Consider the following 25,589-nt stretch of genomic DNA (forward strand, 5'->3'; position numbering starts at 1 on the left):
TTAAATGACCTAAAGGACTCACAGAAACAATGGTTGCCAACCAGGCTTGGACCCCTTAGACTCCATCTATTTTCTAGGGAAGGGGGAGATGGTTACTGACACTTGTCACCTCTGCTGCTGATCCCAGGCTCTGACAGTGTCCCACAGGTGTTCACAGCCAACAGCCAGGGGATCAGTGCATTAAATCAATGGGTAGGGAATAATTGCACAAATAAATAGACTAGCACTTTTTGGTGCTGAGGGCAGCTACAAGCATTTAATGTAAATATGCAGGATGCAATGTTCAGTCTCTTTAAATTCACAGTGGTATGAGGATTTTGGAGATTTTGGTACAATCACCAAACCCGTGTTGCGAGTAACTACTGTTACAGTACAGTCTCCTGTTACAGACATGAACATGGAACTTAAAAAAGCCACAGTGACACTGGAAAACAACCACAAGATAAACACCCTCTCAGGGCAAAATTCTCTCCCCTAGCACCTCAGTGCTAAAAATTTATGAAAAATAGGAGGGAAGAACAAATCAGATAAAGTGAGTGACTGAAAAATCAGAGGCTTTAAAGAAGCCAACCTAAAATGAAAAATTGAAGTAAACTGAAATATATTTTCCAAAGTGAGGGTCTCATTTAAGCTCCAGCAGGTTACCTGACAGGGGAAGTTAAAGAGAACTAACAATGCAATAAGAAAAATAAAATACCCATAAAAATATACTGTTGAGTTCCTAACAAGCTGGGAGGATCTGTGGAAGTACTGAATGTGAAAATGGGACTGAAGTGAAAGTCAGTCCTTGGCCTCTGCGAGGGCTGAGTGGAGTGTCAGGAGCTTCAGTTGAGCAAGGCAGTGGATCCTTCTGAATCCAGAATTTCTGTAAAAACCAGAAATTCAACAGGACAGGGACACTGCAAAGGAGCAGGGAGCCTTCCTCTACAGCCATGGCTGGTGAGGTGGGCAGGTGTCTGAGCTCTACTGAAGAAGCTTTAACACAAAACCACTTTTGAATGTAAATTAGCAAAATAAACAATGTTCCATACAAAACACATGGGACCTTAAAGATGATCTAGTTCCAAGCCCCCTGCCACGGGAATAATTGTATAATTGCAATTATACTTTAATTACGTATCATACCCAGGAACCTCTGGCTCAAACGAGCAGTTCTCATCAGCGTGACAGAATACAGTTGATTTGCTTATGTAGTTTCTGTCCAGGATACTTCACGGATGAGTGTCTCCATTCCCAGCCCTAATGCTGCACAGAGGACATGAGCTACTACATGAGTGGTCAAATACAGCCATGCTTATTATCAAAATAATAATAAAAAACTTCATGTAAGGATTAGCATGGTTACAAGGACATCAGAAATCTTGAAATGAAGCCAACTCTGTTTTAAAGACAGATGTGAAGCGTTCCTGCAGAAATTTCAGAGGTTATTTCCAGTATAAGGCTTTGTTTGCTAAAAGAAAAAAATAAAAAAGAAGGGAAAAAAAAGATACATACCAGTGAAGCACTAAAAGGTCTTCCTTTAAAAGGGCTTCAAATTCCCACCTACGGAAAGATCAAACAGCATTTTCTTTACACTTTTTAAAGGGCGTATTGAGGAACAAGAAGTGCTACCTAAGCATCAACACCTATCACAAGATCTTTCACAGTAACAGAACCCTCTCGTTAACATCATTATCCCCTTCCAACACCTCCGCAGCCCGACGGCTCCTGCACAGTACCTGTGCAGGGCAGGAGCAGGAATTCACCCAGAGATGGGGAAGGATCCCTGCTCCAGGGCTTTCCACAGCACCATCTCCCAGTCCTGACTGCCCACCCTTGATAAATCAGAAGGGGGGAGCAATTCTGGAGGATCCACAATCTGCCACACACCTGGTGCAGGGAGGGAGGAAATGCAAAAGGAGATGCGAGGGAGGAAATGCAAAAGGAGATGCAAGGGAGCAGTGTGAGGTAGAAAAAAGTCAGAGCAAACACATCCAGAGAGTTTCTGCAAAAAAGATCAGAGGCAAACCAGCTTCAGCAATAAGATAACAATGCTGTTATGCTGAAGTTACCAGGTAAGTATCTGTCAAATCTAAGGAAAATGCTTTGGGCTGTATTTTCAGCTAATGTAAAAACCACAGGAGCCCAAATTCTGAAAGGTTTCAAGGATTCTGGTGATCAATAAATCATTATAGCCTCCACAGAAGTTAAATTAAAAAAAGGCTTTTTTTGTCCTGTGGCATTAACAGTTTCTCAGAGAGAAATGTGAGAACAGAAACATTTGTAGGAGTTACTTTGCATTTTTGCTGCCTTCATCAAAAGCTTTCTTCTCCCAGTTTACAGCAACCCCCCCAACCAGCAGTGACCGGTTGGGATTCATCCAGAGTGTATCCTGAATTCTCATTTTTGCTAACATGTGGATGTCCAAGAATTCACAGGCAGGTCCCCTCAGATGGGTGACACTGACTGAACAGACCCACAAACTCAGGTGTTACAGAATCACAGAACTGTTGGGGTTGGAAGGGACCTCTGGAGATCCTCCAGTCCAGCCCCCCTGCCAAGGCAGGGTCACCTGGAGCAGGTGACACATGACTGTGTCCACGTGGCTTTGGAATGTCTCCAGAGAGGGAGACTCCACGACCTCCCTGGGCAGCTGTTCGAGTGCTCCACCACCCTCAACATGAAGTTCTTCCTCATGTTGAGGTGGAACCTCTTGTGTTACCTGCTTCCATGATGTCTTGTTCAAACAGGTTTATTTAATGTCAGTACTACAAATTCCCAGTAATTTGCATTTTCATTTACAAATCTTCAAGGGCAAACACAGAGAAGCAGAGGGTTCCCGTAGCTCTTTCACACCCACCTCACATTCCTTTAGGTGACGGCCTTGGCAGAGCAAAGCAACTGGGCAATGGGCACCTTGTGGAAACAGGGTAAGAGCAGCTCTGCAGCAGCTGCAGCAGCTTCTGCCAGCCTGGAATGTGAGAGGATACCTGTCCCTGGAATAACCCCTCGTTCCGAGGAGAGGCCGGTGCCACTCACAGAAGCCTTTGGCCCTCAGCAGGCACGAAGGTGGGATGATACCCAGGAGCATTTCCATGCATCCAGCTCTTCTCCAGCCACTACAGCACAATCAAGCTGGTCCTCAGGTGCTACAACAGGTTCAAAGGCAGCAGCAAACCTGGCTACTTTCCCAACTTGAGGACATCCCAGCTATTATTTCCCTGTCTTCATCACAGCGAGTCTCCTCCATCAGCAACTCTGTTAGATTGTATTTTAATAAATTCAACACAAGAGGCCTCCACTAGCCCATTCTTCAATTAAGTCCACATTTTATTTATGGTTTGCTGTTGGTACTTCAATCAGATTTATATATACATAATCTAAAACCTACATCAAAACCATGTTGACTGCTCTGAAGACCGAGAGAAGTGACACGATTGAAGTTTTCTTCCACAGCTCTATGGTAAGTCTACATTCCCACAGCAGGTTTTTGGTTCAGGTTGCAGAAGTGTTCAGAAAGCCAATGCCAGGTCTCTCTCAGACTCGGAGTGGGAGGGTTACACAGTTCTCTTTCAGCATTTCAGTCTTACACACAACCACAGTAGCAATCAGAAACATTTTTTTATTCTAGATAAACACCTGGGTTGATCTGCAGAACCCTGGCTTTTCACATTCCCACATCCCTCCCTTTCTAAACCCAGCTGGAAACCCAAGTTCCTCCCTACGGTTCCATTATTTGAACATTAGTTGTGAACGGATTGATGCTACTCCACACGGGAACCGAGGCAGCACGAGAGGCTGAGTAAGGAGTGTTTGTGAGTCCATGTGGTGCCACCTGAAAAATGCCAGTTCCTCCACTTTGATGCAAACACAGGTACCCCAAATGATCCCATACATCCCCAGGGGAGGCAGGGACTGCCCGTGCCTGCCCAGCAAACAGCCCCACCAGGTCTTTGTGCACCTGTGTTGGCCTGACCCACAGCAGCTCCCGGGCTGCTGGAGCCGCTCCCGGTGGAACAGCCGGCAAAGAACGTCAAGAGGTAGAAAGTATTCACAGAGGCAGCTGGGGAAGCCCCTCGCTCAGCCCACTCCCTGTATTTGCTCAGAGGATTTGACTTGGTACAGATCTTAAGAGGAGAAAAAGGATAGAAAATGCTTTACATGCTACTTAATCTCAAGTTCCTGCCAGGAATCAGCTCCTCGGTTCCCGGGGATCCTGTGGTTCAGGACAGTTCACACCGGGAGGGCTCACAAGGTGCTGCCAGTGGGTGTGTGGGGCCAGAGAAAAGCCCATTTCCAGTTCCCCAGGGATTTCACAGAGCATGACCTCTCCCTTCAGGGAAATACTCCCATTTCTGCTATTTCACCTGTCCCTAACCACGCACAGGGGAGGCTGATAGAATTTCTATCATTAAATCCTGAAGACCTAGTCTTCACATTTCTAAGCTTTAGAATTTGCTTCCAGAAGACCTTCTGAGGACTTTAAAGCACCTACCAGATATTTAAATACAATCAAGTATATTAAGTGTCCACATTTTCAATCAGCCTTCTTTTCCAGAGTAGATTCCAGCAAAACCTACTGGTTTTGTTCACCTGTACAAACCAACTGTTCAAGATAGAAAATGAAGGGGGAAAAAAACCCAACCAACTAATCAACCGAAGAAACCCAATAAGCCATGAGCTATTAGAATTCCTGGCTGCCATCAGTAGCACAAAGCTTTCCAATCCCACACAAATTACGAGGAGATTTGAGAGATGACAAAGCCCACCTGGGTCAAGGCTGCTGCTACTGCACAGTAAAAAGCTCTGCTTTGGAGGCTGCCTGGCAAGCATTTTTTTTTTTTGGCAGCAGCAAACAGCAGGACAACAGGTGTAAGTAAAAAAAGAAAAAAAAAGGAGGTAAACAACATCATGGCAAGTGAAGGGATTTGATTCCAAGAAAATACAAAAATATTAAATATAAAAATGACCTTTACAATCCAGAGTGGAAAAACTCCGTAAGAAAGAATCACAAGAAATGACGGACAGGAATTTGGGGGTGGAGGGACAAGAACTGAGCAGCATTTCCATAAATAAAGCTACGAAAAGAAGGCCGATACCTTTAAAAGCTGCACCTACAGAGGTGTCACTACAGCAAGGGAACAGAACTGCTCGCTTAATGGCTCAGGTGAAACCACACTTGGAAAGCATTCTTCCAGCCCTGGGCATTGTATGGAAACAGAAACAGCACATCACAATGGAAATGTGGATTTGGGGAAAAAACCCAAACATTTAAAGACTTTCCTCTGGTGAGGACTAAAAGGGACATCACTGCAAACCCATCAGGACGCTGCAGGCTGTGCAGCTGACACCACTTTGGGCAACACAAACCAAGTTACCGGGATAGCTGTTGCAAACTTAAGAACAGAAATTAACACTACCAGACATTTTGAATAGTACAGAGACAGAGAAGAAGGGAATGATCTTATTTTTCTATGATTAGATTTTGGACGAATTCACAGACCCTTTTTTCTCTTATTTCCATTCCTCAAGGTTAGCTCATGGTTAAAGACTAGGAGACATTTTTTGCACATTATTTTGACCACTGAAGAATGACCCTGTCACTTCAGAATTGTGCTGATGTGATTAAGGCTATATTAATTCTTCCAAGAAAACAGCCTGTAGGTCAGTTTTATTATCAAAAAGTGGCTCTAAGGAATTCTAAAGCTAAAAAATACGGAATTGGGTATTTAAAAATCCAATGAAAAGTTAGCCCTTATTCAGGAGAGTGTTTTTCTCCTTCAGAAACTCATTCCCTCGTTCTTGTTTTGATTTCACTGTCTGCAAACAAGAGAGAGATCTGTCTTTTGTGCCACCCACTGACTGATCTGGCTTGACCCCTGCAACACGTCACCAACTTCCACTCCTGCAGTGCTTAAATCAACTGAACTCGCACAAATGCTGTTGAAATCCAGGGATCCATCACAACTTGCATTAGAAAATCAGATTACAGGATGAGGATTTCTGAATTTAATGGCTGGAAAATACATCAACACAATTCCACGAACAGCCTACCCTAACACACACTGCAGGAGTGGGACTGAGCAGTTGCTCCAGTAGAAAAGGACAAAGGAATGGCTACTGGACACTTTAAAACAGTCACCCCAAAGGGAGCTGACTCAGAAATAAAAGGGCATTTATGCTGTGAACCTTACAAAGCTCCACAGTGTGAAAAAGTGACAGTGCTGGGGTTGGTTAAAGCCCTTCCAGCCCAGTACAGCTGTCCAGGCTGGAACAGAGGGCAAGTCCCAGTGTAAGTGACTGAACTGACATGACAATCCCCAAAGACCATGAGAAGGCAGGGACATGGACACCCTGGAATGGCACAGAGGGCACACACAGGGAGGTCACTGCTCCAGTGTACTCTGATCCCAGCTGCAAACCAGGAGAAAGTGCACTGAGCCTAAAAGAGGGGCTTGCTGCTGTCCTCTTCATGAGACCACCTGGAAGAGGATCAGAAACCCTGCAGGAGGAAGCAGTTGGGTTCCTCTGCCCTTGCTTTGTTCCTGCAGCACCACTGTGCAGCACACAGCACGTACAAGACAGCTCCTACTGCTCCCCAGAAAGCCTGTCTTGCCCGGCCCTATAGAAGGCAGGACTTTGTTCCCAAGACCTCATGGCTGTGAAAAAAGTGGTATCATGAACATGATGGAGAGCATAAAAAGTAAGAAGATGGGGAGCCAAAAATTACTGTTGTCCTGATTACATTGTGCTGAAGCTGGGCCACAAAAGAGAAACTCCCTCACCTGTCTTAAGAAATGTGAGGTCAGCATCAGCATCTCACCCTCCCAAAAATTAAGGTGTGTGTCTTTGATCACCAGGAGGAATTTGCTTTCAGTGTGTATTCGCAAGTGTGAACTAACAAGGTTTAGTTAAGATATTTAAACACTTAATTGGTTACTCTTCAAATTTACTAACATGCTACTTGTTCCCCTAATTTCTACAGTCAGTCTTTAGCTTTCATTTGAAGTTAAATCCATTGCACTGAAAGCCTCCCTGCAGTGCCCAGTAACTGCAACTCACACCAACAAAAACATTGAGCCACTTTGCCATGACACAGTTTATCAGCCTTTCTGGCAAAAGACTCAGAGGTAGACAAAATTTATTGAAACCAAAAATGGAGGAAATTGCTACAGCAGCCAATTTTTGCCCATTTTAGCTTTGGCAGAATGGCTAATCTCATTCTCTCCTGGAACTCAGGAAATATATAGGAAGTTTTGGAACCATAAGTGCTTTTTCATGATACATATGGTAAAACACACAAGCTAGGCACAACAAAGTGGCTGAGAAGGCATAACAGCAATTATGATAACACAAATCTCTCATGTTGTCTGAAGTTTCACTTTGGGGGAAAAAAAAAAAAGGGAAATGTCATTGGGGAATTTATTTTCTTTCTGGCTCCATTTCAGTAAGATACACCAGCTTGAAAAATAGAGAACTCCAATTTTCAGAGCTGGCAGTCAGCAGGGAGAATAATGTGAAAAATTCCAACTCAAGCAGTGAAAAATTCCAAGTCCTGTTCTGCTTGTCCATCACCACGAGATTGGGTCCTGCAGGACAAACAAGCTCTGAGTGAACCCTGAGCCATCTCCTTGTTGTCAAAGGGTAACACAGGTGCCCAACTCTGTGACTGAAACGTAGCACATTTACTGATACGCCAACAGCGACTGAACTCCTTTTATATATGGCTGTACTATTTTTAACACTGACAAGTAGCAAGTGTTAAAAAGCTTATTTTAGTCACTAAACAACCACAATCCAAACGCACAAGAGTAGTAGTAGGGGTTAAGTTTGACCCTCAAGGTCAAACTATGCATTAAACCCCATTTAACATCACCTATGGATTTTCAGTTTCTATGTATTCCGTGTTACACTGCCAGGAACACGAGTAATTGCTTTACTATTTATTGGCTCGTTTTATGGAAGACCAGAGATTCCCTAGAAACTGTTCTGAACAGAAAAACAGGACTGAAATTAGTGAGGGGGGAATTAAATCTTTAGGCACTTTGAGGACGACTGCTTTAAAGTGTGTGCCATCACCAACGAGGTATCACCAGGTGTGTCGCCTGAAAATCACCTGCCAAGATGCTGCACCAGTAACATGCATATCAAACTTTTTGCTTGTACAGTATTTGTTAAGTACAATTCAAAACTGTTTTGCCCAGAGTGAAGAAAACATTGCACCTTACACCTGTTCTAAAAGCAGCAGCTGCAGCAAACAAGACGGGCTTATCCCTCTTCACGTCACAAAGATGCACAATATTCTCAATTTGCTGCCTGAAAAAACAACTGCCACTGCAGCCATTCCCAGTTCAGGGACAGGGGTGGGTACGGCTGAAGAAAGCCACAGCCTTAAAGTGTCACAGGTTTGACATGTCTCTACAATCATTGCACTATTAAAAGCAAACACATTTGGCAAGGCTGAACTAGCACATTATATATTTTACCTATATAGTAAAAAATACGTAATAATTGCCTCTGAGATAGCTTGTTTAACAATTACTGGTCCAAATAAATATGAACTATTTCCACTTGAGAACTCAGGGTAGAATTTTTTTTTAGTTAAAACCTCCAACAAGCATTCCCAAACATAAATGGGAACACTTTATTCAAATTTACTAAGTCCAGGTAAAATGGTGTTACTAAAAAACTATGAAAAAATCTGAATTAATTTTAGCACTAGGAAAAACATGGAAGCATAAAAGTGATCATCACTACACAAGCATATTCAAAAATCTTCTGTGTCCCTCCCTTGTTACACTAAATGCCTAAGAATGCACTTGCAACTGGATTTGCCATTGTTCATTTCAAAACTACAGACCTTTAATTTGATAAGCAGCTTTGTTTCTATCAACTCATTTGTAAAAAACACCATCAAGCTTGTGCTCTTAAATATATATATGTATATATAAAAACATACAAAAAGTACAAGATAAATCACATTAAGAAACTTTTACAGTGTAATTGTCCTGATTATTTTATTCTTAAGGGCCAATTTTTTTTCTTTTGTGCACAGAATCTCAATGTGACTGTTGTTCCAGAATTCAGCATAGTGCCACTGCACAGAATTCACCTTTCTGTGCAGTCCATTAAAAAACAAAACCCCAAAAAACAACACACACCACAGGACAAAACATTCTTCTTAAATCAAATCTATTTGTGAATTCAGCAAAATAATTTCTATAAAATAAAACAGCAAAATATTTAAATAGTATAGGGTGGGCTGTATCTGTTTTGCAGGGGTATTTGGTTTTTAGACAGGTTCCAAAAAAATTACACACATTCAAGTTACCAATTTTCATTTAAATACAGTATTTACTGATGCGTTTCTTTAAGTCTTTAAACAAATGTTTATTCTGGAATAGAGATACCTCAGAATTGTATTTGACTAACCAGTAGTTTCTTTTATCTTTAAACCCTGCTTCTAATGTTAAGATTTTCTGTATAATGGATAAAGAGCTAAGACAATTCTCGCTTTCAAGTAGAACTGTGAACGAGCAGAAAACCAGCAAGTTAACTTGGTGCAGTGGCACTCACAAGTACTCTGTGATTTTGTTGACTTCCACTTCACTGGGATGCAGTAGAAGGAAAGTGTTAGAAATTTATCTAATAAGCTCTACCAAAGAAACAAAACAAGCACACCAAATACAGTCTATTATGCTCCAGGCATCCTGGCATAGCAAATTTTTGCATATTTGTTTTAAATCTTTTAAATTCCTATTACTGAAAACTAAGTGTTCTTTATCCCACCCAGAGAGAGAACTGTCAAACATCAGATGTGAGGAACATATGTGAAACTGAAAACCACCTGTTTGTCACATTTTCCCTCCCCATTTTATAGTCTAGGTGTAAGAAGAAAAAGTTCTGAGCAATACAGTTGTCACATTGGGACAACTGCTGTCACGTTTGTTTTTGTTTTTTTTTTTTCCCCTCATTGGCTACACTAACTTGGTGTGAAGCCATGCTAAATGTTACAGCATAACTATAGCTTCAAAGTGATTAACCTAATACCAGAATGAAAAAGGCAATGAAAAAAGATCTAGAAACAATGTTACATCACCAATTTTCCACATCAACCAAATAATTAAAAGGTTACCAGCCATTACGTTGCTCATAGTAAAATCGACTCCAGTGGCAAAGAATTAACATGAAACTATTTTTGTGGTTGACATGGATAGGCTTTTTCATAAAGGAGTTGATCCAACTGCCATGAGGCAGGCAACACTGGTTGCAGAGCGCAGCAGATATATCAAGAAATTATTTTTTTGTTTTTGTAGATCTGTGAGTCTCATCAAGACAAAAAAAAAATGTTTCTTGCTCAAGAATTAACAGTCAAACATTAATATACTATATACACCTTTGCCATTTACACATTAGCATCAGGCCATTTATTACAAAACACTATACACTTTCCACTGCAGGCGGGTTATATATTGACAGCAAATTTTCTGCAGATAAGACAGTGAATAGACTCTCCACTCCATGTTGATTAGGAATAGTTTTTCTAGTTTTAAATATTAGCCAGACACAGAGAAAGGTTGGACTGTAAGGCCTGGGTGCACAGTCTTGATGGAGCAAGTTAATTGATTATGTGCATTTCACTAATCTTTTGTCTGAGGTGGGGAAACTTCTTCACTGCCTTCGTAGTTTTCTTGTGCTCGTTGGCCAGTTCGCTGAGGGTTGTTCATATGATGTGCTGCCGGGCCCGTATATGGCTGTCCATGCACGTGGTTATTCTGCAAGAAAACAGAAACAGTTTAAAGGGGCTTTAAACTTGTGGGATGTTTCCTCACTCGTTTGCTTTCCCCCCTTTCCATTCAGACCACTGAACCGTATCCTCAAGCACACCGAACTTCTCCTGTGGCAACGTCTGTATGAACACACATCCCAGCTCCTTCATTCCTCTGATCCACACCTTCCACTTACCTTTCTGATTTACACAGAAGGTAAACAAACATTCAACTGTAAAGGTACAAGATCAGCTGAAATAGCAATCTCAGCTTTTGAATAACAAACAGTTACATGCAAAGCAAAAGCAGCAAGAAAGAAAGAAAAGGAAACGAAGAGAGATTGCCTATGTGCTGCCACATTAAACTGTGCATATATTTTATTAACAGATTCAATCAGCTTGATTTTTTTTCCTAAAACAATGGAAAAAGCATACTTGTATTTATGCAGCACACTTTAATTTTTAAAGGGGAAATTCAACATTACAGAACTGAATGAAATCTAGACCAGCAGTCTTCTGCAGATGCTCTGCCCCAATTTAAGAAGTTGTACACAGATCTGGCCAACAAAAACACCTCATTTATCTACTGTTTTGCAGAGTTTGTGGAGAAACTAGGAATATGAGGATTGTGTGTGTTAGTGAGAAATGCCATCTCTTGCAAGAAAGTGAACACATCACACGGATAATGGTGAGGTTACAGAACGTGTCTGAACTTGGGAGCTCAGAAAGGAGTGGGAAAATCTGCATGACTTACCAACTGCTCTGCTGAGAACATCAAGTAAGGAAAGCAAGATGGAGGGGAAAATGGATTTGGGCAGGAAAGGAAATTAAATTAGCAGATTTGGAATATATAAAATGAATTGGAACAAAAAATGGCAACTAAGTGCAGGATCTAATAATTAGCCAATTCGATAAAAAAAACCCTGGTAAGGATTTCTTTCAGATCTGGCTTTCCACCAGAAAATATTAACAAAGCAGGCATTTAACGTAAAAACAGATTTAGATTTTGTATGTACTTAAGATTTAGACATCATTGTTCATAGCACAAAGCCATTTGCTTTTTTCCAAAAGCCTTCCAATTATCCAAAATATCCTGAAACTCAGGCTTTGAGGCTTGATTTTATATTTGAAAATGAGTAAGCAACTCACTAAATATTATCAATGTCAATAAATATGACAGAATCAAATTCAGACACTGTGATGACATCAGTCCCTCAGGTCTTTCTGTGGATGATTAATCCCTGATCTGATAAAATTCTCATATGGTGTAACTGCTCCTGGCAAAATGGAGATGTACCTTTATCTTTATTCCTCCAAGTGTGATATTTGACAATAATATGCTTCTGGCTAAATGCCTATAATTTAAGTTACCACAAATGCTAAAAAAACCACAAACAAACCTGAAACTCTGAATAAATGGTTCAACTCAGAGCTTTTACCTGTTGATACTGGGAACCAGGTGAATGGGGATACAGTGGGGCATCTTCAGGTGGAGAAGACTCATGTTCATCTGGGGCATCAGGATCATCTGGTTCCTAAAGTTTGAAAAAACTCATTTAATTTACTTTGGAAAAACATATTACATTTATTCTACCCAGAACAAATCCTACGTGGAAGTGATTGTTTCAGACATGCCTGGAGAAAAATTCCACTCCACAGTGTCACCTACAGCTTGTACTGTACTACATAAAAACTCCCCTGTCAATATATTACTGGAAATACAGACCCATTCATAATCTACTTTAAATGTTCAATTCCAGTTCCATATTGCTAATTCTCCAAGTGACAGATGCCTACAGAAACACTAATAAAAGCTGAAAAATACACAGGAGTATGTAACTGAAGTCAATAAAAATATAAATCCGCATTTAGAAAACACTTGTGAAATCTGCTGCCTCTTCAATGACCAGAGACTGTTGCTAAGGTTAATTGTTTACAGAAGCATTTTACTCAATTTTTTTACCGAAGTCAAATTAATTCTTTACCTCCTCTGGGCAGAGTTCACAAGCCTTTGCAAGAGTCATTCTAGCACTGTGTGACCTCTCTAGGAAGTAGCCATTTGATGTTTCATTGCTCTGTATTGGTGGAGACCAATTATTGTAGGTGTATTGGGGATTGCCAGTGTATGGTCTACGCTCGAGCTCATCTCCAAGCCATTCTACTGCCCAGGTCCATTTTCTCTTCAAATCTCCATTGCTCTGCAGATGGAAAAGAAACAATTCAAAATTATTTCCTTTAATCTTGAAAAGAGAAATAATTTTCCTTTCTTATACATCAGCTATTAGAGAACAGGCCACCAACCCATCTGCTGCTGTTTTGAAAGAGTCCCCGGATATCCTATACTGCACAAAGAAAACTTCAAATTTGAAATGAAGTCTGTGGATTTGCAGCTGCATCACAGAATCATGAGTGTGAATTTAAACAAATTGCTTTCAACCCCATATACTGACTTTCTGATACAGGAAGGTTCAAATGAGTTGTACTTCAAAGCTGCAATTTCATCAAAGTGATAAAAAACGAATAATGGTGGAATTTGTTTTTTTAATTGTTAAATTTTTTTAATTTTAAAAACCACAGAACTAGGAAAAAGCAGCAAGAAACAGAATGAAAGGTATCACCTGAAGGATCTGGTAAGCTACAGGACAGTTGCTGAAGAGAGCTACCATGCACTTTATACACTGGTAAGCTCTTTTCTGATAATGATTCTTCGAGCGCTGAATGGTGTCAAATAGTCCATCCCTGTCATCTGGGATTCCCTTAAGTGCATTGTGAATCCTACAAAAAACCAAACCAAAACAACAACAACACTTCAAGTGTTAAAGAGTTTTAGTGTTTGAATTAAGGCTCCATTTATATTGTAATTATAAAAGGGACAGCTTGTGTTCTGACTTCTGGTGTTAGTCAAGAGTTTTTTTTAAAATCAGAAGACAAACTTGACATATCATATATGTAACATTTTTAGCATGTTTGGTAGTATTTAAACTAACAGAACAAGACATATATATAAAAAAATGTAAGTATGATTAATTCTAATCACAGTAATCAACTGTAACTGGTTAATTTTTACTACTTATTTTAAAAGTATACTGCATTTCCAAAACAGTCCTGTTAACCCTTACAGTCCTTACAGAACTGAAACAGTTAAATCCTCAACAGAATGGTTACTTACACTTAGTTATGCTTCTCAAAGATGCACTCTTTTACATGTAGTTCCTCTGAAGAGGAACTGGTACATATTTGTCCCTGGGAAAAAGGGACTGGGGCATTCCCTGGAACTAAGCCCAGTTTCTCTGCCTTCTGCTCTCAAACAAGGGGTAGGGAAATTAACTGCCACCCTGAAACTGTGCAAAAACTGAGATCTGACATATTTTTGGCTCTGAAAAAGAAGTCTCGAAGAGCTACACTCATGGTAGGAAAAGCAACTGCCCTCTTTCCTCACAGCCCTGGCACAGGCAGTGAATAGACTGCAGGAAGCCGTGAGCCCAGGCTCCATCCAAAAGCCATGACGAGCTTTACTTCAGCTATTTTAACTTAACGGCACTTGGAACATTATTATCCCAAACTAAGCACTTGAACTTGTCAAATCAAGAAAAATTTAAGAGAGTGGGTCTGATGCCAAGGAACGGCAGCAGCGACCCGGCAGTGCCAGAAGAGGAGGAGCACCGAGGGACACGCACACCGCCTGAGGTCAGATGATGTTTGTTTTCCAGGAGTTACAAGACCCCATTTACCATGGACAGTTTTGCTGTTTGTTTGGTGGTGGTTTGTTTTTTGTTTGTTCTTTTTAAAGAGAAGACAAAGATCATTTAAACTCTCTGATTATCACAGCAAAACCAAGAACAGCACCAAACCACTATTTCAGTCAGGGGATGACTGCAGGTGGCCATTTAATACCCCTCTGCTGAAGCCTAACACAATTCCATACAACAGTGCTACTCCTCAGACTGCAGACTTGAACATGAAGTGATGTACTTTTCCAGGGAAGCCACACTACAACATTCAACACCCTTCACACCCTGTTACTTTAAATGTAGCATTATCCACAACAACCATTTACTGATTTCTCACCTGCAGTTCAACCCTAAAAATATACTATTTTACTTCATATCCACTTAAATACGTCCATCCTCCAGCATTCTGTGGACTTAAGACACATCCTATGGAAGTATTTGTTTATCAAGAAGAAAATATAAGCAAACTGCATGATATGTGCATTACATACACATATACATGCAAAACTGGAAAGTCTGTGTGTAAAAATTACACTTTCCTAAACTGTAATTCCTCTAAAGAAAAAGAAGAAATTCCTACAACTCAGTTGTCATGTTCTGGAGTGTGGTTAAGCCAAACCACCACCCTCCCTGACTCCCTTCTAAACTAAGGCCAGGCAACTCATAACATCCTAAAGGAGCAGTCTAATTCCACAGGTTAAGGACAGGAGTCCACTTCCATACCTTCAATGCACACAGCAAGTGTGCTCTTACTTCAAGTATTTTAAATGTCCTATGAGACACAGTTGGAAATTATTTAGTAAATCCAATACTACCTATAACCACTTATTATGAAACAGTGACACTCTGAAATACTGACAGGTAGCACATTCATGACATTTATTTTGTGTTATCTCACCTATGTCTTTTATGTAAAACTTTTGAAAAATGGACTGTTATCACAAATAGCCAGTATTTACAATAATTACATTTTTTAATCTCAATTTTGAAAAGCTTTATTCTGTAGACATATAAAAACTAGGTTTCAAATTAGATTAATATATAATATGTTGAAGTTAAAATTCTCCTGAAATGTGACTACACAGAGAAGACTTATGTAGGAATGCTCTGGTCCCACGTTCACACTTTATACATCCCCTGGTATCACTCTTGCAACTGATGTGCTCCTTAGCAAGACCAGGCTGGGATTGTTTCCAAGAATCAATCTAGGCACCAATAAGTTTAGCCTAACCTGCACATTCTTTTCTATATGAAAAATCCTGGCTTTATAGGACTGCACAGCAAATGTCTCAATAGTAAGGAAGGTCAAGGTGAAAAATAGTACTTATCTCAAAATTTGTGAGAAAAACAAGAAAAAATGCTTTATTTGTGTGTTTTGATTTAGGATCTATTTAAAACAAACCTCTTAAAGGATTAGCAACAGAACCACTGGAAAAACAATCTGTACAAAACAATACTGAATTATAAAAAGACAGGTAAATACTGACCTGTGAGTTTGCCAAGAGTCCTCAATTAACAGGATTTGCAGAAGCAGATCCAAATAAGGTCGAAGCTCATAGGTATATGAATATGCAACCTTAAAAAGGGAAAATGCAGAGAACATAAGAAAGCATTTCTTGAAGCACTGCAGTGTGCATGGTGCAGTACAAGAATAAAATTAATACGAAGATTAATTCAAGATACAAGATACAAGACTTTTTTTCTAAAAAGTGCTGAAACTTTCTAAAAAGTGGCAGGAATTTGGGGGGTTGTGTTTTTGTTCAATATTTGTTTTGTCTGTAAATATATTAAGTTATGTAAAGGACAAAATGTTTCCTCATGACTTCCTTATACAATTGATCTGGTGCCCCAAGCATGAGATGCTGAAGAAACTACCTTTAAAAATACCTTCAGAAAAGCAAAATTGCAAAATGGCATTTTGCACTGGTATTGCTACTTTTAGGCAATGTATTCAAAGGTTATCTTCAAAGGTTATCCTAAAATGTAAAATATATGGCTAGCAAAATATCAGTAAAGTAAATTTTATTATGATTCTTTCAAGTGCCAAAAAAAAAGACATACTGAAATGTGATGTTTACATGAAAAAAAAAAAGGGGTGAATAGAAAGACGTCCTAATAGAAGTCAAAAATTTTATTGGGAGTGGAAAAGTGTGACTGACCTCACAGAGATTAGAAAGGAAATATAACACAGACCTTGCTGTGTTATATTTCTTTGCTGAGGTTGAAGCCAAGTATGTTCTGCAAAATTGTAAAAGAGAACCTTAAGAACATACTTGAAATAAACACAAGGGAGATCTTAAGAAATTATTCTAGCTTTCCAAGTAATTTAAGAAGTTCTTTTATGGATAATAACAGAAAGGCTTTAGGTGATACTCTTGGAATACATAAAGACCACCACGTTCTACTTTCCATCCTTAACACAGCATTCCTGACTCATTAAAGGTTGATTGCTTTCCTAAACTCACAAAAGGACTTCTCTTAGTACTTCAACATGATGTACAGACCTAAGAGTGTAAATACTGTCAGAGGATGCCATCTTAAGGAACATTTATTTATCAAGCACCCGTTCAGTATTCAATACAACACTCACATCTAAGTACAGAATCTTATATCATATACATTTATATTCCCATCTTTCTCCTGGCTTTTTATTTTTACCTGCCAAAGTAGCTCACTGAGGACTGTGGAAGAGAACTGAGGATTCTCCCAACAGCAGAAACGAAGCAACTTGATGGTCTCTTCAGAGTTGCTGCAATCTTCAATAATTTTCTTCACATAACTAGTTCTCACAAACAGAATGTCTGCTACGTTCTGCTGAAGTGCCATTATAGGCTGAGATAAATTAGGATCACCATAAGGGTTGGCAAGTGGGGGATTACCTAGAACAAACAGTTATTACAGATTAAAAGGTACTGAAGTACTATCAAGTGTAGTCACTCCAAAATATAAATTGGTGTAACTCATCAAAAACAACAGGTGGAGAAAAAGCACAAATCCTCCCTTCACAGATGATTTTCTTTGAAAAAATATCATATGAAATAACTAATTTTCATGATTGTGAAGCCTGACACTTGCTGCCTGAGAGAGCTACTTCTTCCTCTTTGATAAGATTATGCAGTGACAATCAAAGCAGAACAGCTGGAGACATGTTCATATGCCAGAGGAAAAATCATTAGTTTTCCTCAGTGAAATCCTCTTATCTCCTGAATTTATCTGCTTCAGTGCTTGTGTAACACAGCCCAAATCTGTCATGTTTTAAGGACACAACATCTATTTACTCCAGAAGACAATGTGAAAGTGCTCAGAGGAATATCTATGTCAGAACAGTCCCATCTGAATCTCTGGAGTGTACAGAAGTAATATACTTTCAAAAGAATACAAATTAATGCATCTTATTTAGTAAGCTTTGTTTTGTGTAAGGAAAGACTGTTGATTTGCTCCTGATGTTTCTGAATTTCGCAGTGTTTTGAATTATTGTTTGAAGGTGCCCATAGTCCAAGGGAGAACTTTTCTATCTTAATATGCTGAAGCAAAAAATAACTTTATTCTGCAAACAGTAATCATAATTAGTAGTCAGAATGATGTTCAGACAAAGTAAATTTTTTCACTACAATGTCATGAATACAGTGAATATACAATTATTTTTCATAGGTAGAATGTCTTTTCAGTGTAAGCGTCATATAATGCTCTGGAAACAAACCCAATCAAAACTGCCAAATGATTCTGAAGCTTATTATAGCACAGTAAAATTTTCAGTTCATTAATCTCACTATAGCACATTCTAGCCTATTGACTTTATAGCCTGACACATCAAGCTGTAATGAGTTTGCCATTAAATAGCTTCTCTACAGATTTCTAATTAGGTTTTCTAAAATATGCTTAACAGAACATGTACATATACAGGCTATAAAGTCCACATGGCCCAATATTCTGTCACCATTTCTCAACAATAACTGCACTCTATTCAGCCACTGGAGATATTAATGATTTACACTGTGGTTAATCAATTTCTAGCTGATTCTTTATCTTTCATAAATTAAAGTGCTGACTTCCGTTTGTCGTCTTGAGTGTGAACAAGCACCAAATCATATTCAAGAGCTACCCACAACATTGCAACATCTCTTCATGATAAGAATTATTAGCTATCTCAGAGCCTGCTATGGTGGTTTTCCTGTACAGATTACTTTTATAATCTATTTTTTATTGCCTACTTGCAATAAAAGTATCTTTATGCAACTCTTTACAATGGGCTTCAACTATTCTAAAACCATTATTATTTTGTAATCAACAACCTCCTGCTTTATGTATCAGTTATTTCCCTGTATCTTTAAGGAATAAACCACGCAGCATAAAATACAGAACAGATTTCTGTCCTGGGCTTTTTAGTACAGCAAATCAGTTTTGCTTATGAGAAACAAATTTCTGCCTTTAAATGAAAGGAGTTGCTAAAACACAAAAGGAAAACGTTTTTCCAGCTAATCCACTTTACAAATAATAGCTAACTATGCACAAAAAGACATTTACTGATCCAGTCAGTTAATCTAAGGAAAACTTAAAATCCACTGTACCATTGATAGAAGACTGCATCCTCGATGACACGTTGCAGCAACGGATCAGTTGTGACACGACTGTGTACAGCTTCCCCAGTTCGGCATACTGGTATTTAATTGGAGGGCCTGGACCTTCATCCAGAGCCACAAGCATGAAGGTTGCAGGAACATTTAGTTTCAGAAGTTGTGTCTTCTCTGCTACACCTTTACGGGGCAGGGAGAAAGAAAAATACCTTGTTTCTGGCACTGACAATACTTGATTTTTAGAATTGTTTTAAAAGAAAAAGAACCAGTGTTTACACGACTCGCAACTTTTCACTTCATGGGTTTTATTAAACCATCACTTATGCTTTCTGAGGAAAAAATAATTAAATCAATAAAGATGCACACGAAAATTACGTTCAGCTGAAAAATCACATTGAAGTAGAGTTGTAAATTACTACAATTTCTTCACAGTGCTCATTAGCACTTAAGTAACTCACTAGTAGCATCTGTGTTAACAGCAAAACCTCAGAGAACTCTTTTGGACAACGAATTCATCCTTTTATTTTGAGGGCCAGGATAGGATAAACATCCCCCCCATTGTATGTTATGTTATTTTCCCATCATGTCCTCGATAGATCAATTAGAAATGTGTGAAGTTTGTAACTGTGCCATACACTGCAATAAGTGTAAATAAGCAAAACCAACGAGAAAACCTCCAAAATTAACCAAAATCCAAACCCACCAGAAAAATCCAAACACAAACCTAGTTTAACTGCATGAATACCTTGCACATACTACACAAGTACTTAACAGGAAATTCCCTATTTCCCTTCTGATCCTATATTGTGTTTCTTATTTTGATTAAAAGTCACAATTTTCCATACCTTTCCAAGCTTTTTCTTATTCTAAAATATAACTAGACCTTTCCTTCTATCTTTCTGATAAGAAGGAGGAATCTAAGAGCTTTTATTTATGGTATTTTTTTGATTATGTTAGATAGTTTTGTAGTTACATCTTTTGTAGAACTGAGCTCTCCCTTTGATGTAATATATTATTTGACTTCTCAAAATGTCAGACAATTTAATCTTTTACAGAGAACTTGGGATGCTGCAGGAATGATGTTATTGTGGCTTTTAATGAATGAGGTCGACATCAATACAGAAGCCTTCAGGTAACAGTAGTAAGACAAGCACAACTGCTTAGCACTGTTATTTCCAGGTTTATCTTTGCAGGTAGATTGTGAAAATTATCAGACCCACAAATAAAATTGTATTTTCCCTGCGTTCTGAATGCTCTCCTGCTTGGAGACCTCAGCTGTACTGACTGACTATGAAAAGCTAGTAAAGAAGAAAAGGGAAGGCAGAGCAGAAGAATTGCATCTTTCTTCTCTGTATTGACTTTAAGTCCACTCTGGGGGTCATGGTGGAACCTGCCTGACAGAGAATGCTTTGGTAGACAAAGTATATGAAAGCAACAGATGTTACAGGTGTAATTAGATTACCACAATTGTCCAGATTAATTTTACAGATAGGAAATTAAATTCCTTTTAAAAGTGTCTACCTACTTGGAAGAGCTTCCAGAACTCTTATGTCTGCGTGTGACAATCCCATGTGGGAACTCTGACATAGCTACCTTTGGATTGATACACTTGATTAACACTTTAGCCACAAAGTAATCCAACATTTATAACTTCCTGCAGGAGCTGATAAACAGCAATGGTCAAGCACTTTTTAAAATGTTACCCCCACCCTCTCTCAGAAGGACACAGTCTTATTGCTCCCCTCTTCCCATGTTTATCTTCCAAGGATGGCAGGAAGACTAAAGCCCCAAGCTCCAAACTGGAGGAAGAGAGACGCTCTAGGGAGCATTTATACGACATATAATGATAACAATCTGCCTGAGGATAGAAAACTGGATTCTCCTGTTGTTAAACCTCTGTAAATGGATCATTAACAAAAAACCAGTTTATTACAGTGCTATGAGTAAAAGTGTGTGCAGTGTCCTTACCTAGATTGGCATACATCACAAACAGGTTGAAATACTGCTGCAAGTGGCGCCCGTGTTCAGATACTTCCCTTCTTAGCAGATTTAGTACCGCTCTCAGTAAATGATCACTTAAACTTAAGTTATCATAAGCCTATTGAAAGAAAAAGTTTTAATGTCAGTGGTTGAACATATCTTTAGTTTATACTTTCTACTACGACAGAAAACAGAACTGGTTTAAAGGTATGGGATTCAGACAAGCTCCAAAATACCAGCAGCTGGTTAATCTTCTGTATCTCACACAAGACAAACAGATACACAGGAAATAAGACTCCCATCACTCAATACCATGTTAAGTCCAGGAAATTACGCAAGTAGAGAAGCTTTTAACTGAGTTTTTTCTCCAGCAGCAGATAGGCTGAAATACTCAAGAAACACATGTGCAGTTCCACTGTCAACTTCACACACTTAGAAAACCAAATCACCCCTACAGGTGTATCTCTAATACTTCATGAAACAAAACACTGCTAAAGCCTATGTAACTTTAACTTAAAACAAATTCTTTAGCTGGATATAGCAGTGATAACATTCTGAGAAGGTAAGTGGAAGTGTACAAATAAGAAGTGTCTTGCTGTAGACAGTAAAAACATGATTGAGAAAAGGCTCAAAAAGGTTCATCTTTTAAATTTTAATAGAGTCCAAACAAAAACATTGTTATGACAAGTATTATATTAAGTTATAGGGGGTTTTTTTGTTTGTCAGTTCCAGGTGTATAAAACTAGGCAACTCATTGCCTACTCCTCCTCAAAGTTACAATTTTAACTGTTGCAGGATACAGGATGAAAACTTAGGGAACTCCTGCAGGTTTTCAGTTATATTATTTTTGTTTGCTTTTTTGTGGGGTTTATTTATTTGTTTAAAATTCTAAATGCAAAGCAAGGGTTCACTTCTCTACACATTACTTTAGTAAAAAAGCCACTATTTCACACTCGCAACTCGAAGTTCTCACTGCTGAGTCTTCACAGAGATTTACAAATGAGGGGAAACTGAACCCCTCTGACAGTATCTCTCTCACAAACTCGTGGAGTTACACGAGTTACATCCTGCTGTAGTGCAAAATGGCCTGCAGAGATTTCCAGTCAACCCTGATGCATCTACTCCAGAATTTATTTAGCATTAAATACTTATAATGAAGAAGTAAGAATAAGCTGAAAAACCTTTTTGTTTGAAGATTAAATACCTGACTGGAAGGTCCAGGAGAGGCAAAAGGTGATGGACATGGTCCGTCTTGCAATGAAAAATGTGCAATAAATACTATAAGTTTTGCAAATGCACCCCTCACTTCTGCACTAGGGCATTCCAGAAGGTACTCAGAGAAGCGGTTTGAAACATTAAAAAGGACATTGTGTGCAAACCAAAAGCGTACATTCTTGCTGTGACGAAGGAGGATGCACAATGCATCATACCTGAAACAGAAAATGGCACAACTGAGATTATGACCAAATGTAGATATTAATGAATTTGGCAGATATGTTCTTTTGCAGAATTTCAAGAAATCACACGTTAAAGGTGATTCCCAAACAGTAATGCTTCCAATTACATAAACTGTACTTCCTATAGTGATGTTCTGTTATGTGCAATCACAAATTAAAGATACACTCAATTAAAACCTAACATTTAACTGTAGCATTTTACTTCTGTCAGCTATAAGAACTAACTAAAGAACCCCCAAACTCCTTATTGCTCAAAGCAGGTCTTATTTTGGCAGCCACCCTTCCCTCTGTACTAGAACTGGGATAGAGGGTGAGCAGCAGAGAAAACAAGGGGGATTTTATGAGCTGGGTATGAGAAAGGTAACTACATATGTAACCTAACAGGAATTCACACTCTCATTTACAGATCTAAAAAACACACAAGCCAAAAAAACCAATATCCAAAGAGTAAAGTATCTGTTTCAGACAGGGCCTTGCATGAATCTGTCCTACTTCCTGCAGTAGTATTTGAACTCTTCCTGATGTCTTAAAATAACTGGAGTAATTCAGCTACTCTGGAATTTGCTATTGGAGATATGTATTTGCCCTGTATTACAAAACTACTTACTAGCAGCTGGTAAACTACTGCTCACCATGAATACCAGGTTTTCTCTTGAGTTTGATCAGTAGTAACCCACACTTCTCCCCCTGGCACAAAATAACTGAACTTGTTATATGTTGTGGTGCAGTGAGTATAATTTGTCTTGTTTGTTGTACTATGGCTTTGAATTACAGGCCCTGTAGCAATGTACACAAAGCTCTCTGCTAACAGGGTCTCAGAGACTATACACATTACCCAAACAATACAAATATAAGCTGCAACGATAGATTCAAACCAGCTTTGTTCAAAACTACTCAAACAATGAATAAACCATTCTGAATTGTCAGAAAACACAACCTGTTAGTTTTGTGCTACCGACAGCTTCTAGTCCTTTATTCGTTTTACAAGACAGACAAAAGGTAGATTTAAGCTGCGTCTGAAAACAAATTTTGAAGCTGGTCACCTCAGCAAGCTTATTTTAAGGCTCAGTTTCTTCCCAGTATTTTCTGTTTAAATTTTTCCCCCCTTTTCATGTGCACCTTCACCACATATTTTGTGAAGAGGAGAAAAGAAGACAGACCCCATACACTTTTTACTATCATAAGTATCTAAAAGAGATCTTTTAACAGATATCAAACTTCCAAAATTGTAAGTGTTGTTAAAAGACAAGATACCAATCACTAGCAGGGCCACGGACTATTTTCTTTGTATGAAATCCTGTGGTGAAGAGAAATCTAGCAGCAAGCTGAATACTAATCATAGTTATTTCTTCTGCTTCAGGCAACAGATGATCTTGTCCTAAAGAAAAATCAAAATACTCACATGTAGACAAAGTAAAAGCAACTTATAATAATGTAACTGATTTTGTCTAACATGGCGTTCCAATTTTAACAAGAAACTTGATCAAAACAGCCTCTATCTTCTATAAGGCATCATTTGAAAATGTAAGCTTTAAGACAGGTACCTGGATGTTAACATATCTCTGATTCTAGAAATTCAGCATCTCACCTTGAGAACTGTTTTCAGCAGAACAGCCCCCAAACTTCAGTAGTTTAACTTGACTTAGTACATAAGCTGCGTAACAGCTGATAGCTTATCAAAGTATTTTTTCCTAAATATTCTGGCAACTTATCCCTTCTGAACAACTCAACACCAGATGTTTAACTGCAGAAGTCCAGGAGGACAGAGTATTCAAAGCAGAACACACAAAATTTTCATTGGCTTGACAAAATGTTGACCACACGAATCAAAACTCTTCTTGCAAGAAGTTAATCCATCATTATCACAGTAACATACTAACCTGGAGGAGGATTTAGGTAGACACTATTACAAGTAAGCAACTTCTTTATGAACTGGAAATATTCCAGGCTGTACTGCATCCGATTGTGCATGAACTGCACGTTCTGCTTCCTCACACTTCGCTCGATGGCTGATGGCATTTTAATCTGATGGGGTTTAGTGGTGATAGCTATTTCTGAAATATACTTTATTAGTTCATTGTCTTTGTCTATTGTGTCCATACGTTCATAAAAAAGAATGTAAGCGTTCCACCACCTCTTCTGGCGTCTGTAGGACATGCGCTTCATCATGTGATCAAACACCTCTCCCATGTATTCTCCACCAAAACACTGATTTTTCATTTCTTCATCGTCATCCATTTTACACTCTGTCACATCTCCGTCATCAAATTTATACCACCGGTTCTTCTCACCGTCTCCACCGTTCCTCTGGATGATATAGGAGTAGTAATGTCCACCGCTGGCCTGGCCACTGTGCACAAGCACACCCACAAGCCTGTATTTTGTGCTCCCAGAGTGTTCGTTTTCCGACTGTTCATTTTGTATTATCTGATTTTCAGGATTCACGTCATCCCCTTCCAATTTTGCTACACCTGCCACCGTGTAAGGCTCCATGTCCAGTTCTCGTGGAAATTCAAAATAATCATTGAATTTGATTGCACATTCCCTTTCCCAGTCATAATCAAATCGTTTCAACTGGATGGCAAGAACTGGAGGCAACTTCTTAATCAACAAGCGTTTCACTGTATCAACCTAAAAAAAGACATGAACAGCTCTTTAAGTTTCCATCCATATACTCTCACCAAATACCAAATTCAGTAATCAAAGGTTGACTTTTTTGCCCTGAACACGAACTAAGACTGAACTTAGTACAGCTGTAACATCACAGTTGTACACAAAGTCAAAACATAAGGAATCATTACCTTTTTGTTGCATTTTTCACAATGATACGCATTTGCACCTTCCAATAAATCTCCTTTGACGTACTGTTCCAAAGAATCAAGAAGGTTTTGGTGATTTCTTATATCTACATTCAGAGTTGTGAAGGATTCCTCACATTCATACCTACCAATGAACAGGCAAATGCATGAGAAAGATAGAAACATGTTCAATTTTTATGTTTTACATGTGCTACAGTGTGTAAGCAGTAAAAAAGGAATTGAACTCTGTTTTATTGCATTCTTCCTACAATTACATTACAATATGTGCACACTGTCTTTTT

The 25,589-nt window shown here is 39.0% G+C and overlaps 1 protein-coding gene across 6 annotated transcripts in view; it reads right to left on the reverse strand.

Moving 5' to 3' along the window:
* Positions 1-3,288: 3,288 nt before the first annotated feature.
* USP9X (ubiquitin specific peptidase 9, X-linked) overlaps positions 3,289-25,589 on the reverse strand; it is a 107,253-nt gene continuing 84,952 nt past the window's right edge. For 5 of the 6 annotated variants that reach the window (XM_017810893.1, XM_017810890.1, XM_017810889.1 and 2 more), the window contains 12 exons: positions 25,291-25,432; positions 24,370-25,120; positions 23,744-23,867; positions 22,237-22,462; positions 21,021-21,150; positions 19,047-19,232; positions 17,137-17,357; positions 15,966-16,054; positions 13,366-13,522; positions 12,733-12,945; positions 12,187-12,282; positions 3,289-10,754 (listed from right to left, as the gene is read on the reverse strand). In XM_017810893.1, the coding sequence (XP_017666382.1) occupies positions 10,620-10,754; positions 12,187-12,282; positions 12,733-12,945; positions 13,366-13,522; positions 15,966-16,054; positions 17,137-17,357; positions 19,047-19,232; positions 21,021-21,150; positions 22,237-22,462; positions 23,744-23,867; positions 24,370-25,120; positions 25,291-25,432 (2,470 nt within the window). In that variant the 3' untranslated portion in view covers positions 3,289-10,619. The other variant, XM_017810891.1, reaches the window with a different exon arrangement.

The sequence above is a fragment of the Lepidothrix coronata genome, unplaced genomic scaffold (genome assembly GCF_001604755.1).
Source record: "Lepidothrix coronata isolate B3197 unplaced genomic scaffold, Lepidothrix_coronata-1.0 Scaffold30, whole genome shotgun sequence".
Taxonomy (NCBI): domain Eukaryota; kingdom Metazoa; phylum Chordata; class Aves; order Passeriformes; family Pipridae; genus Lepidothrix; species Lepidothrix coronata.